This window comes from Plecotus auritus (assembly GCF_963455305.1).
Source record: "Plecotus auritus genome assembly, chromosome: 4".
NCBI lineage: Eukaryota > Metazoa > Chordata > Mammalia > Chiroptera > Vespertilionidae > Plecotus > Plecotus auritus.
This window is the reverse complement of record NC_137775.1, coordinates 191,800,482-191,815,554: the sequence shown is the minus strand read 5'-3', so window position 1 is coordinate 191,815,554 and position 15,073 is coordinate 191,800,482. Positions and strand designations below refer to the sequence as shown.

At 62.5% G+C, this 15,073-nt stretch overlaps 1 protein-coding gene across 1 annotated transcript; it reads left to right on the top strand.

Annotated features, from left to right (window-relative positions):
* The first annotated feature begins 94 nt into the window (after positions 1 to 94).
* Positions 95 to 14,853, top strand: UPP1 (uridine phosphorylase 1). Its single transcript, XM_080666971.1, is given in 9 exon segments — positions 95 to 229; positions 6,403 to 6,467; positions 10,136 to 10,253; positions 11,444 to 11,602; positions 11,887 to 12,001; positions 12,377 to 12,586; positions 12,999 to 13,043; positions 13,046 to 13,144; positions 14,510 to 14,853. Coding segments are annotated over 8 exon segments (960 nt in total). The 5' UTR covers positions 95 to 229; positions 6,403 to 6,423; the 3' UTR covers positions 14,680 to 14,853.
* The last annotated feature ends 220 nt before the right edge of the window (positions 14,854 to 15,073 follow it).

Genomic DNA, 15,073 nt, shown 5'->3' with positions numbered 1-15,073 from the left:
GGGGCGACCCGCTGCGCGCAGGGACATGGCCCAGCCCCCCTTTCCCGACCCGCCTGGGGTCCGCTCCCCATTTTTTCTCTCCGGCACGTTCTCCCCGCCGGTCCCCGTCCCGCTGGGGGCGGGGCCTCTCCGGTGCGACCTGCGCTCCCGCACCAGCGGTGGCCGCGGGGGGTAAGCCTCCCCCCAAGGGTCCCGGCCGTCAGACGGGGAGGAGAGCAGTTCCCGGCAGGTTCGTAGGTGGCGGGAGTGACTCGGGGAGTGGCCGGGCCGGTCCCACCCGCGCGCTCCGGGGAGGAAACCAGCGGGCGGAAAGGGCGGGGAGGCCGGGGGCGCGGCCCGGGGGCGGGGCGGGCGGACCGCGGACTCAGATCCGAAATTCGCTTTGCTCCGGGTTCCCTCCCGGTTCCAGTCGGGCGTGCAGCCTCCGGCCCCGCGTGTCCCCCCCCCAGACCCCCCGGTTCCTCCGCCCCCGCGAGTGTGTGTCGCCGGCGGCGCGCGCCAGGCTGGCGCGGCCAGTGTAGCAGCTCCCGCGCGGTGAGTGGTCCTCGGCCCGGTCCCCGCTTTCGGGAGCCACGGACTGACCCGGGAGGTCTCGGGCTCGCGTAGACCTCGGCCGTTTGCTGGGAGGATGTGTGGGGCGCGGGGAGGGGCTGCAGGAAGGAGAAAGAGGGCGCCCGGAAAGGATGCTCGGGAGGGGGGCCCACGGGGAGGGGGACGCGCGGGAGGGTGGACTTCCTCGCGTCCACCCACAGCGGCCTCTCCCGTGTCCTCGGCGCCCGGGGCGCAGCGGGGTGGGGTCAGGTTCCACCTGTTGGAGGCGGAGTCGGCAGGTGGGCCCCCCGCAGAGAGTCCCCCCTCCCCCACAGCTCACGCTTTCCAAACCCGGCGGGAAGGGGCTCGGGACCCCCCTAGACCCGCCCTTTCCTGCGGGGAGGGCAGTTGCGTTTCGGACAAGGTGGTTTCGCAGACCTGAGAGTCCAATGGGCTCCAGGAGGCGCCGGACCCGGTGAGCAGATGGGCACCCCACCATCGTGGCTGCGCAGAGAGGGTCCACTGTCCTAGGTTCTGGGACTCATGGCTCCCTGCCCTGGAGGGAGCGGGTCCTGTCACAACTCTCGCCTGCGGTAGGCGGGCCTTGGCCTGGGGGAGCGGCAGCGGCTGTCCCCAGATCGCTGGCTCCTTCCTAAGTCAGGGTTTGGCCAGGTGACTCATGGTCACCCTGGAGCGCGGCTCCGGCCGGCACCTCCCTGGACCACCGCCTCCCTGGCCTGAGGTCGGCGCCCTGCCTGGCCCCTGCCCCTCGGGGGCGCTTCCAGAGAAACCCTGTGTGAAATGCTTCCCGCAGGCCCTGCGTTTTCTGGTGGACTCCAGGCGACCTTGACCATCCCCTGGACACTCCCTACTGCCCCATGCGTTTCCGCACACACCCACCCGGCCCCGCCGCACCCCGCCCTCCCACGCAGATGCGCTTTGGCTCACACACCCCGTCCCGTCCTGCTGTCCTGGGCTACAGAGACCTTTGGTTCCATTCATTGGCTGGGAGCTTGGCGTTAAGGAGATGGACCGTTTCCTTGAATGGAAACAATGTCCTACATCCTCCCAGAGTTCCGCTCTCAGGGTCCCCCCCCTCAGCCTTGGGCCCAGCCCTGCTCCTCGGCCAGTCCCCAGGGATTTCCTCTCTCGGAGGCGAAGGGACACTTCCCCTCCTTTCGGGGGCCCCATCGCGGGCTTTCACTCCGCGCGGCTCACTGGGCACAGAGTATAGTCTAGGTTCCCGAACAAGTAGTGCATTTCAGGTAAAACGGATACATTAACTTTTATGTACAATGGTTTCTGCCCAAGTGGACTTTTTTTGTCTTTTCCTGATTGTGAAGTTAATACTCATTGTAAAAAAAAAAAAAAAGTCAATAACAAAGTGACACTTCCAGCTGCTTCTACCTGCAGGCGAACAGTCGTCCGCCCCCCACACAGTTGATGTATGAACTATGTTCATTCAAAATACTATAAACGTCTGCATACCGCGGGGCGGGCGGGCGGGCCGGCGGGCCGCGGACTCAGATCCGAAATTCCCTTTACTCGGGGTGACCTCCCGGTTCCAGTCGGGCGCGCAGCCTCCGGCCCCACGTGTCCCCTGCTGCACCTGGCAAGCTCCGGGGAGGCCTGCCTGGTGGTCCTACAAGCTCAGCGGCCACGCAGCCACAGGGGATGGCGTGCACATAACCCTAAGGAAGCGTGGGCCTCCGTACAGAACACGTCTCCCAGGCCCTCGGGTGCTGCTTCCCGGCAGATGTCCTTACTCTGGCTCCCTAAACTCTTAGGAGCAGCCGTGGGCAAACTACGGCCCGCGGGCCGGATCCGGCTGTTCTATCCGGTTCTCTTGCTCTCCCCTCCGCTCCTTGACTTTGAATTTATATTAGTTCACACAAACACTCCATCCATGCTTTTGTTCCGGCCCTCCGGTCCAGTTTAAGAACCCATGGTGGCCCTCGAGTCAACAAGTTTGCCCACCCCGGCTTAGGAGGCTTGTTCTCAGGCTGGGCTTTCTCCCGGCGGCAGTCGTGAGCTACTTACACAAAGTAGCGTGCCTGTCTGGCTTGTATTTTAATGGGCGATGTTACACAACAAATGTTAACTCCCTTCTTTCTTATTTTTAAATTTATTTTTATTGCTTTCAGAGCGGAAGGGAGAGGGAGAGAGAGATAGAAACATATCATTGATGAGAGAGAGAGTCATTGATTGGCTGCCTCCTGCACACCCCACACTGGGGATCGAGCCTGCATCCCGGGCATGTGCCCTCCCTGATCGGTACTTGAACCGTGACCTCCTGGTTTAACTCCCCCTTTTAAAATAAAGGGTTTATGACGCCATCGCTAGCAAAAAAGGGAGGTTACAAGTTATCCAGACATTCCAAAGTTTTGTTATCATAGATGCAAGAACACAACAGGCTCAGTTGAGATCATAGTTGATTTTTGTCAGGGAAGATGCCAGCCTCGGATGGGACTGCCCACCACAGACTGCTTCTTTTTTTTTTTTTTTTTTAAATATATTTCTTTATTGATTTCAGAGAGGAAGGGAGAAGGAGAGAGAGATAGAAACATCAATGATGAAAGAGAGTCATTGATTGGCGGCCTCCTGCACGCCCCCCACTGGGGATTGAGCCCGCAACCCAGGCATGTGCCCTTGGCCGGAATCGAACCTGGGACTCTTCGGTCCGCAGACTGACGCTCTCTCCACTGAGCCAAGCCGGCTAGGGCCATAGACTGCTTCTGAACTACAATGTTAACGTCAGACCATCCTTGGTGGTTACGTTAGGTCTCTGAGCGTTGGTCAGGTTGGCATGTGGCCCCTCTTTGTCCACAGGGGTCAGAGCAGACCCCGGCACGCGGCGTCCTGGCCGGGAGTCCGGGACCCCCTCCTGCAGTAGGGAGAGCCCAGCCCTGCTGTGGAGGGCAGGCCTGTCTCAGGACCCTGGCGATCCCTCCCGCGGCGAGAAGTCTGATCATCGTGTACGGTGTAAGAAGAAATGTTCCCTAAAACTGCTGCAGCCAGCATTGCCCTCGGTGCCAGGGTCCAGCCTCACCCGCTGAGCAGGAGGCTGGGCCTGGGCCAAGCTGTCAGTCCTCCTGGAGGGTGTCTCTCAGGACAAAGGGCACACACAGTGTCTCAGCCGCAGCCAGCGCCCTTGCTGCTCGCGGAGCAGCCTGTACAAAAATACGTTTTTATTGACGTCAGAGAGGCAGGGAGAGGGCGAGAGAGAGAGACATCCGTGACGAGAGAGAACCGGGGATCGGCGGCCTCCTGCACGCCCCACACTGGGGACCAGCCCACCACCCGGGCATGTGCCCCGACTGGGCACCAAACTGTGACCTCCTGGTTCCTAGGTTGAGGCTCAACCCCTGAGCCACGCCGTCCGGGCCAAACCCTGTCCTTTTTGACTTTCTGCGGAGACTCTTGCTCGGGCATGATTGACGAACTCTTTGGCCACTGATTCAACTTAGAACCCCTCTCCCCTCCCCAAGGTGGGGGTGGCTGAGGGTTCCTGTCCTCCCTGGTTCTGGCAACCAGCTGGGTCCTCAGGTGCGGCCCTAAGGTCACTTCACCCACATAACAAAAGACACCGCTCATAGCAGCACAGTTTGCAATAGCTACGGTCTGGAAGCAGCCTAAGTGCCATCAGCAGATAGTGGATTAGAAAACTGTGGTCCATCTTACACAGTGGAATACTGTGCTGCTGTAAAAAGGAAGGATCTCCTACATTTGCAACAGCATGGATGGAGCTGGAGAGCATTATGCTAAGTGAAATAAGCCAGGCAGAGAAAGATAAATATCACATGATCTCACTCATTTGTGGAATATAATGAACAACAGACACTGATGAACAAAAACAGATCCAGAGACAGAGAAGCATCGATCAGACCATTAAACCTCAGAGGGAAGGCAGGGGAGGGTGGGGGTAAGGGGAAGAGATCAACCAGAGGACTCATATGCGTGCATATAAGCCTAACCCAGTGGTCGGCAAACGGAGGCTCGCGAGCCACATGCGGCTCTTTGGCCCCTTGAGTGTGGCTCTTCCACAAAATACCACGTGTGGGCGCGCACGTACAGTGCCATTGAAGGAGTACCCTAATTAAGTTAATAACAATGTACCTACCTATATAGTTTAAGTTTAAAACATTTGGCTCTCAAAAGAAATTTCAATCGTCGTACTGTTGATATTTGGCTCTGTTGACTAATGTCGATATTTGGCTCTGTTTGCTGACCACTGGCCTAATCAATGGGCATAGACACCAGGGTGGTGAGGACATGAGCGGGGGAGAGGTGGAGGGGCAATGGGGGGATAAGGACACATAATGTAATACCTTCATCAATAAAAGAAAAAAAGAGCCCTGATCGGTTTGGCTCAGTGGATAGAGCATCGGCCTGCGGGCTAAAGGGTCCCAGGTTCGATTCCGGTCAAGGGCATGTACTTTGGTTGCGGGCACATCCCCAGTAGGGGGTGTGTAGGAGGCAGCGGATCGATGTTTCTCTCTCATCGATGTTTCTGTCTATTCCTCTCCCTTCCTCTCTGTAAAAAAATCAATAAAATATATTTAAAAAAAGAAAAAAGACACCGTTCCCATCTCAGCACAGGACGTGGTGAGGGCTTAGGAGCCCTGTCGGATGGGAGGAAGACCAAGTATGTTTGTAATCCCGGTTGGGGCTCAAGGGCTCAGGGGCTCGGGCTGCTGCCCCTTAGGAAGCGCTGGCCTCCTCAGCTCCCTTCGCTGGGCCCGAGGCCGGCGTCTGCAGAGAAGTGTCGTCTGCAGAGAAGTGTCGTCTGCAGAGAAGTGTCGTGTAGATGCGGGGGACAAGCCAGGAGAGAAGAGGAAACCGCAGGGAAGCCTCAGCCCCAGACCCAGCTGGCGGCATTTTCTCCGCTTTCGGGGCTGGCTGAGACGGCCCGTGTTTAGCTGGTAATAACAGTTACCCAGCCCTTCCTCCACAGGCATCTGTGGGGTGTTAGCCAGCTGGCCCCGGTTTCTGACAGGTGTCTGGGGAGATACCTGGTTGGGAACCTGCCCGGCCTGGACGGGCCTGGCTGCTCTTGGTGACTCCACTCACCCCATTTCCTGCCTGGGCATTGGGGTGGCCCGGCCTCACTCCGCTGGTCTCTAAGCTCGGTGTCCCTCCCGCCAGGCGCCAGGCTGGGGGAACCTAGAGCCGCCCAGGTGCCAGGCCAGGTGCTCAGGGACCAGCCGTGTCAGCTGAGTCCCCTGCATGCTGTGGCTCAGCTCCCCTCCCTGCGGAGACCTGTCCTAGGTCATGTTTGGTGCCCCAAAGTCTATGGGGTTGTCCCCTCCCGGGCTGGGGGTGGAGGCGGGGCGGAGGACCCACGCACCGGCCTCAGCCCTCCTCCTCCCGGGGCAGGTCCCTGGGCGCTGTGTCTGAGCGGCCCTTCCTTCTCCGAGCGGTGCTTGCGGCTGGAGGCGGACAGGGAGCATTCTGGAAGCTCAGGCCGCGGGGGTCTGCTGGGTCGAGGCCGCCCTTCACTGTCTGCAGGTTACACGGGTTCACTGACGGTCCCGTGACCTTGGACCCTACCAGGGGTCACTGTAGTTCCATCAGTTCAACAAGGGGTCCCTAGACTGAGGGGCTCTGCTCTGATGCCCTCAGCAAACCGAGCCGGGCAGTGCCTCAAGTCCCCACATGAGGCCATGAAGGACAGCCAGTCTCCAGCTGGGAGCAGAGCCCCTCAGGAGCCCCTGCCCAGCCTCCTCACGTCCCCTCCCGTCCCCTCTCGCCCCCACCCAGGCTCCCCGGGGCTGGGCTCGCACCACTTCTGTTGACTTGATCTGTGCTCAGATGCCCACGGCGTTCTTGTGGCTCAGTTGTCCGGTTCACACAGTCCCCTGTTGCCCCCAGGTTCCTGCCGTGGCTGCCGGGATGGCCCTCCCCGGAGGTGGCGCAGAGGAGCCGGAGACCCACAGGTGAGGCCCCGGGCGGGGTTTTGGGCTGTGCTGACCCCGAGGGGCCTGTGCCAGCGGGCGGACGCTCAGGACGGGCTGGGGACTGAGATGGTGGGTGCAGAGCTGGGGGAAGGTGTGGTCCGGCCCGGCCTGGGCTCTGCCCTGGGGGGAGGCATGGTCTGCGAACCCCGTGTTTGCTGCTCAGCTCTGCATCCTGTGGGGTTTACCGGGCACCAGGACACGCTTCTGGAACTCAGCCCCCGTTCGCCCCAGCTCCCTCCCGGTCCTGAATCTTAAGTACTTTCCTGATCTCAGTGTTTCACCGTTTCCCTCGGTCATGCTCATGGCGCCTTCTATGCTTATTTGTCGGAAAAGCATGAATTTCTTGTGTTCGTCCCGACGCCCGGATGGACTTCCGGTCCACTAACGTTTCTTGTTTCCTGGACACTCACTGCCCCGCCTCTGCCGGCTGACCGGGGGTGACCTGGGAGACCCTGCCCGGCCGCAGCGGCCTCCGGGTCCCCGTGACCTCTGACCTTGAGCCTCTGGGAGCCCCCACTTGCGGGGGGATTCTCAGGAGGTCCTCTGTGACTCGGAGGCCTCTCACGCCGGTCCCATGTCCAGGCTGTAACTCCACACGCACCCCCGGCCCGCACCTCCGTCCCTGTGGGCTCTGAGCTCCGTTCTCACGCGCCTGGTGGCCTTGCGAGCGTTACCTGTGGAGGTGACTTTGAACTGTAGGGTCCCTGCTGCTTTCAGCGGTTGACAACCAAGAATGCCCTGTCCCCGATTCGGAGCCCCCCTTGGGTCGAGGACCCCGGGGCTGGGAGGGGAAGTGGTTGAAACGAAGTGGCAGAAGGGGGGCTGGGCTCACGTGCCACGTGTGTGGCTCCACAGGGCCCCCCCTTCCCTCGCTCCGTAATTACTTACCCTCCCTCACTTTTTAAAAAAAATATATATATTTTATTGATTTTTTACAGAGAGGAAGGGAGAGGGATAGGAAGTTAGAAACATCGATGAGAGAGAGACATCCATCAGCTGCCTCCCGCACGCCCCCTACCGGGGATGTGCCCGCAACCCAGGTACATGCCCTTGACCGGAATCGAACCTGGGACCCTTCAGTCCGCAGGCCGACGCTCTATCCACGGAGCCACACCGGTCAGGGCCCCTCCCTCACTTTCATGGCCACCTGCCGAGGGGCCCGTGCCTGGCGAGGCCTCCACGCACAGCCTCTGCTGAAGACGTGACCCCGCGCCTTCGGCATGGGGGTCACGGAGTTGCTAGGTACCAGGACTAGTGACTCATCACCACAGGGTCCAATGCCTTCCGCCTGACGGACCCGTGTTTTGTCCACGCAGCGCAGGGCCTGGCGTGAGGCCGGCCTTACACTCAGCGTGGTCCTCGAGGCCTCCCAGCTCCCCCAGCCCCTGCTCCCTGGTCCCACCTGCCCTGACACGGCCGGTCCCTCCCTGCTGGTCTGTGCCTCAGATCAGCACATGCTTGTTCACTGAATAAAGGGACTGAACAAAGCAGAAGGAAGCCGATTCCCTGTGCGTGGGCTGGAGACACCGTTTTCCAACCATGTGCCCTTGACCTGTCCTTTTACAATCCTTCAAGATCAGTTTGAGCACGTTCCAGTCCGGCTCGGAGCGAGTCCGCTCCGTCTATTTTAAAATCATTGCTGGCCTTCAGGTACGTCCTCTCCCAGAACCGGAGAGGAAGGAAGGCAGTGGGCCTTCCGCTGGCACCTGCGCGCACAGCACCCTGAGGTCTCCTCACGGACCCTGGTCACGTTAGCGACCCGCTGGCACTAGGAGCTTAGAGGCCAGGTGTGCAGTCAGAGCTTCTGCTTGGCCCACCGGTCAGCGGGGGCCCTGGTTTCACAGGAGTCTGGGTTGGGTCCCTGGAGAGAGTGGCCTCCCTGCCCCAGGAGAGTGAAACACACCCTGAATCTGTAGATCCAGGGAGCCTGGTCAGGACCGGTCAGGGGGCGGGGCAGACAGGTGTGGTCTGGGCATCCGTGGTGACCTGGGGTCTGTGGTGACAGAGCGGAGCCCAGAGGTCTAACACCCGCCCACGGCAGCTGGCCAGCGCGTCCCCCTTTATAGAAAGACTAGTGGTCCAGTGCACGAAATTCGTGCACGGGGCGGGGGGGCGGTGTCCCTCAGCCTGGCCTGCACCCTCTCGCAATCTGGGACCACTGGCTCCTAACCACTCACCTGCCTGCCTGCTTGATCACCCCTATCCACTTTGCCTGCTGGCCTGCTCACTCCCAACTGCCCCCCACACCAGCCTGCTCGCCCCCAACTCCCCCCGCCCACTGCCAGCCTGATCACCCCCAACTGTCCTCCCTGCCTGACCTGATCGCCCCTAACTGCCTCTGCCTTGGCCCCACCACCATGGCTCTGTCTGGAAGGATGTCTGGAAGGTCTCCTGGAAGGCCTCCTGGTCTCATTAGCATATTACCTTTTTATTAATATAGATCTTTCTGTCTCTCTTTAACATTTGGTGTTTGGCTTTTCTATGTCAGCCTTTCAACATGTTCAGGTGTGAGTTGATTTGGACGCCACTGTAGGGACATGGGAGGGGGCATTTGGGCGGGAGCCCAGTGGTGGACGGCTGAGGCCCAAGCCAGATGGAGGCTCGGGAAGATGGTAGAGGAGACGGAGCGATGGATAAGGCAGAAGGACGGGGATACAGGGGTAGATAAGGCGGCCTGGCGCCCCTTTTTGTAGGTGAAGTCCTATCGGAACAGCCACGCTCCTTGAATAAAGTGATGGTGTACAGTGGTTTCTGTCCAGGGGTTGCCCTGCCCCCTTTTGTGGGACGATGGCAGAGCTCAGGCGGCTTGCACGCCAAAACTGCTTGGTGTCTGGCAATTTCTTCCTCCTGCTCCTGCCCATGGCGAATGTTAACATTTTAAAAATAAGGTCAAGTTTATGGGTGAAGTGAACTTTGAGTTGGGTAGCCACTGGCTGTACCTTTTCTATGTGACGGAGCCTTTTTTTAAATTTTGTTAATCCTCACCCAAGGATATTTTTTCCCATTGATTTTCAGAGTGAGTGGGAGGGAGGGGAGGAGGGAGAGAGAGACAGAGAGAGAAACATCGATGTGAGAGAGTTACATGGATTGGTTGTCTCCCACACCCACCCAGCTGGGGCCAGGGATCGAACCTGCAACTCAGGGACGTGCCCTCGACTAGGAATCACACCCACGTTCTGTGCCTGGGCTGATGCTCCACCACTGAGCCACCCTGGCCAGGGCCTGTGATTGAGCCTTTTTTATATATTGAGAGAGATTCATCAGTGGGCCGCCTCCTGCACGCCCCCCTACTGGCTATTGAGCCCACAACCCCGGGCACGTGCCCTGACCGGGAATTGAACCAATTGAATGGTGACCTCCTGGTTGATGGGTTGATGCTCAACCACTGAGCCACACTGGTTGGGCAACCCTTTTGATCTGTAGGTTCCTTGAGTTGTTTTGAATCCACTCTCCAGACAGGGCCCTGGGTGTGGGGAGGGGAAGGGAGAGAGAGGAGGGGAAGAGGGTAGACAAGAGGCGGAGCCTGGCGGGGGGGGGGGGCCTGTCCTTCCCCACCATGGGCCACACCCTGGCCTCGGGCACCTCGTCGCCCTGCGGCCACCGGACCTGGTGCTCGGCTGACCTCCCGCTCTCCCGGTGTGGAACAGCGACCGCCGCCTCCAGCTGTGCAACCCGAACGTCGCCACGATGAAGGAGGACATCCTGTACCACTTCAGCCTCAGCACCAGCTCGCATGACCTCCCGGCCATGTTCGGGGACGTGAAGGTGAGGAGCAGGGCTCGGCCCGCCCCTGTCTCCGCCAGCCGCCTTGTCGGTGGCCTGCGTCGGCGCCCCTGCAGAGGCCGTTCACCAGGGGACGGGCTTATCGGGGTTTTTGCGAATTGTCCCTCGTCTTGCGTGCCAGCCAGCGGGTAGCAGAAAACTGTCCCGGGACTGCCCGTTGGCCCCGCTGCGGGCACCTTCGGGGTGTGCTGGGCCCATGCGAGGGGTGTCCTAATGGGTCCCCGGGGACAGGAGACACTGGCATCGTCTGGGGGGCAGGCCAGTCAGAGGACTGCGCTGCGTGTGGTTCGTAAGTAACACGCCCACACGGCGAGACCGATCCCTTCACCCACCTCGGTGGCTTTTCCATCTTTAGAGACTTAATTCTTTGACCGTTAACTCCCTTAGGCTGGCGTGCTTCCTGGCTTTCCTTGTGTAAAACAGGATGAAAAGGGAGCTCTTACATACACATGGGTGACGGGCTTTAGTTCTCCGTGTCCCGCCCCTCCGTGGCCGCTTCCCGCGCCCCCACCAGCCCCGGGCGCGTCCCACGCGATGGCCATCTGGGGCTGGGGTGGTGGTGAGAGGTAGTAGACAGAAGCCCATTTTATTTTGTTATTTTTTTAAATTTTTACTTTTTTAAATACGTTTTTATTGATTTCAGAGAGGAAGGAGAGGGAGAGAGAGAACATCCATCATGAGAGAGAATCACTGATCGGCCGCCTCCTGCACGCCCCACACTGGGGATCGAGCCCGCCATCCGGGCATGTGCCCTGACTGGGAATCGAACCCTGACCTCCTGGCGCGTAGGTCGATGCTCAACCCCTGAGCCACGCCGGCCGGGGCCAGAAGCCCACTTGACAGGTGGGCTGTGGGGCCGGGGCCGCACAGCGAGGAGCCGGCGCCGTCCTCGTCCACCCCCGGCTCCCAGAGTGTCAGCTGCTGTCCGTGTGCTGCACGGAGGCCGGCAGGCAGGGCCCCCACCGCCTCCCAGGGAAGCGGGTCTGGCCCCTCTGGCGAGCCGTGGCTTTGCTGCGTGTGACCCCACCAGCCAGGCCCCCTGAATCACCGGGAGGCGCCCAGGCAGCCTGTTCGGGGGGGGGGGGCCAGGGAGCTGCATTTCTAGCAAGTTCCAGGACGCGCGTGTGTCGGGGGGCGGGCCCCGCGCCGACGGCTCTGTCCTCTGCCCGCAGTTCGTGTGTGTTGGGGGCAGCCCCTCTCGGATGAGCACCTTCATCAGGTACGTGGCCTCGGAGCTGGGCCTGGGCCGGCCGGGCGAGGACTACCCCAACATCTGCGCGGGGACCGACCGCTACGCCATGTTCAAAGTGGGGCCCGTGCTGTCCGTCAGCGTGAGTACCTGTCCCTCGGGGCGGCCGGTCCTGGGCTCTGCAGGCCCCTGTCCTCCTCACACAGGCCTGTCGGGCCGGGAGGGTGGGACAGAACCGGGGAGGCACCGTCCATCGGCTGCCACCAGCCGTCTGTGCGGGAGCAGGGAGCGGGAGGAGAGCCAGCAGGTGTGGGCAGGCCTGTGCGGGGCTGGCTGTCCCCCAGGCTGGGGGTGGGAGAGGGGGGCGGGGGCGGGGGAGGGGCAGCACGCACGGGCCGCGGGGCCTGACGCCCTTGCTCCCGCCAGCACGGCATGGGCATCCCCTCCATCGCCATCATGCTGCACGAGCTGCTCAAGCTGCTGTACCACGCCCGCTGCTCGGGCGTCACCGCCATCCGCATCGGCACGTCGGGCGGCATAGGTGAGTGGCCGGGTGGCCGGGCCTTACCTGTTCTTAGGACGTTACTGGTGAACCGGCTGGCGTGGCTCAGGGGTTGAGCGTCGACCTACGAACCAGGAGGTCAGGGTTCAATCCCCGGTCAGGGCACAGGCCCGGGTGGCGGGCTCCGTCCCCAGTGGGGGGCGTGCGGGAGGCAGCGGGTCCGTGATTCTCTCCCATCGTGGACGTTTCTCTCTCTCCCTCTCCCGTCCTCTCTGAGATCAATAAAAACATATTTAAGAGAAAATAGAACGTCACCAGCGCTTCGGCGTTGGGTGTGCCGATGGGCCGGTCTCCTGCGCCCTCCGCCCCCCCTCCCCGCCCCCCCAGCGGCGGTGACACCGCTTCTGCCCTCAGGTCTGGAGCCCGGCTCCGTGGTGATCACCCGGCAGGCGGTGGACGCCTGCTTCAAGCCCGAGTTCGAGCAGCTGGTCCTGGGCAGGCGGGTGGTCCGCAGCACCGACCTGGACGCGCGGCTGGTGCGGGAGCTGGCGCAGTGCTCCGCGGACCTGGACGAGTTCCCCACGGTCGTGGGCAACACCATGTGCACGCTGGACTTCTACGAAGGTGACGGGGGGCGGGGGGCCTGCGGGAGGGAGGGAGGGAGGGAGGGAGGGCTGGCCCCTGCGGGAGGGAGGGAGGGAGGGAGGGAAGGAGGGAGGAGGGAGGGAGGGAGGGAAGGAGGGAGGAGGGAGGGAGGGAGGGAGGGAGGGGGGGAGGGCTGGCCCCTGCAGGAGGGAGGGAGGGAGGGAAGGAGGGAGGGAGGGAGGGAGGGAGGGCTGGCCCCTGCGGGAGGGAGGGAGGGAGGGAGGGCGGGCGGGCGGGCCCCCTGTCTCCGGTCTCACCGGCACGTTGTCCACGTCGGGCCCACGCCTGTGGGAGAGGCGGTGCGGGCTCCAGGGCAGGTGGGCCGGGGGTCAAAGCATCCCTGCGCCCTGGCGGGAGCCCCCCGCAGCGTGGCCCTCTCCTCGCATCGCAGGGCAGGGCCGTCTGGACGGGGCCCTGTGCTCCTACACGGAGCAGGACAGCAGCAGTACCTGCGGGCGGCCCACGCGGCCGGCGTCCGCAACATCGAGATGGAGTCGTCCGTCTTCGCCGCCATGTGCAGCGCCTGCGGCCTCCCAGGTAGGCGGGCACGGGGCCGCCACCCGCTCCCTTCTCCCGCCCGGTCCACCCTCCTCCCAGGTCCCCACCCCGGCGCCTGCCTTCCGCCCACCCTGTCCCTGAGGCCTGCGCTGGACGGGGTGTCCGCCTGTGATGGTCACGTGGCCAAGGGCAGGGTTCTCAGGATCTGTGAGTCCCCGGCCACCAGGTGGGCTGAGGACGGTGGCACCAGCTCCCTCGGGTTTTCCGGGCAACAGGGCCACCACCACCCCTGCGCTGGGTCTGGCTTTCAGACTTGGATTTGCATCGGGGGGTACCCTCCCCACGTCCCCAGCCACCCTGCATTGGGGTATACCCTCCCCACGTCCCCAGCCACCCTGCATCGGGGTGCACCCTCCCCACATCCCCAGCCACCCTGCATTGGGGTGTACCCTCCCCACGTCCCCAGCCACCCTGCATCGGGGTGTATCCTCCCCACGTCCCCAGCCACCCTGCATTGGGGTGCACTCTCCCACGTCCCCAGCCACCCTGCATCGGGGTGCACCCTCCCCACGTCCCCAGCCACCCTGCATCGGGGTGCACCCTCCCCACGTCCCCAGCCACCCTGCATCGGGGGGTACCCTCCCCACGTCCCCAGCCACCCTGCATCGGGGTGTATCCTCCCCACGTCCCCAGCCACCCTGCATTGGGGGGTACCCTCCCCACGTCCCCAGCCACCCTGCATCGGGGGGCACCCTCCCCACGTCCCCAGCCACCCTGCATCGGGGGGTACCCTCCGCACGTCCCAGCCACCCTGCATCGGGGGGTACCCTCCGCACGTCCCAGCCACCCTGCATCGGGGGGTACCCTCCGCACGTCCCCAGCCACCCTGCATCGGGGGGCACCCTCCCCACGTCCCCAGCCACCCTGCATCGGGGGGTACCCTCCGCACGTCCCAGCCACCCTGCATCGGGGTGCACCCTCCCCACGTCCCCAGCCACCCTGCATCGGGGGGTACCCTCCGCACGTCCCCAGCCACCCTGCATCGGGGGGTACCCTCCCCACGTCCCAGCCACCCTGCATCGGGGTGTATCCTCCCCACGTCCCCAGCCACCCTGCATCGGGGGGTACCCTCCCCACGTCCCAGCCACCCTGCAGGGCCAGCTCTGTGGTCGGAGAGTCCTGCCTCCCAGTCCGGGATGTGCCTGGGACTCGGTGGGAAGCGACGGCGGAAGGAGGAGGAGAGGGCGGGGCAGGTGGCGGCAGGAGGAGGCCCCAGGCCCCTGTGCTCGCCACCTGTCAACATGCCTGTGGGTCCCCCCTGAGGGATGGCAGGGTGGCACCTTGTCTCGTAGGCTGAGCTGGCAGTCCCGCCCTTCCCGCTGACGTGACCTTTGCTCTCCGCAGCGGCCGTGGTGTGCGTCACCCTCCTGGACCGCCTGCGGGGGGACCAGATCTGCAGCCCCCACGACGTGCTGGCCGAGTACCAGCAGCGGCCGCAGCGGCTGGTCGGCCACTTCATCAAGAAGAGCCTGGCGGGGGCTGAGGTCCCTGCGTCCCGGAGACGATGCCAATAAAATCGTGTCCAGCCCGTCCGCGGCCTGCGCACGTGATGAGGGAGCGGCTGCGCCCAGAGTCCCCGCATCGGGCTCCAGGGCGCGCGCTCACGCCGATCGGCCTGATTTGGGTTTTCTGTACGAACGTCCCCCTGAAAGTGGAAATATTTCTGGGGGGGAAATGTCAGACTTTCAAATGCTAACGGTTGTCTGATTTCACATCGCTAAGCAAGAAGTCTGATTCTAGGGCAGGGGTGGGCAAACTTGTTGACTCGAGGGCCACCATGGGTTCTTAAACGGGACCGGAGGGCCGGAACAAAAGCATGGATGGAGTGTTTGTGTGAACTGATATAAATTCAAAGTAAAGGAGCGGAGGGGAGAGCAAGAGAACCGGATAGAACAGCCGGATCCGGCC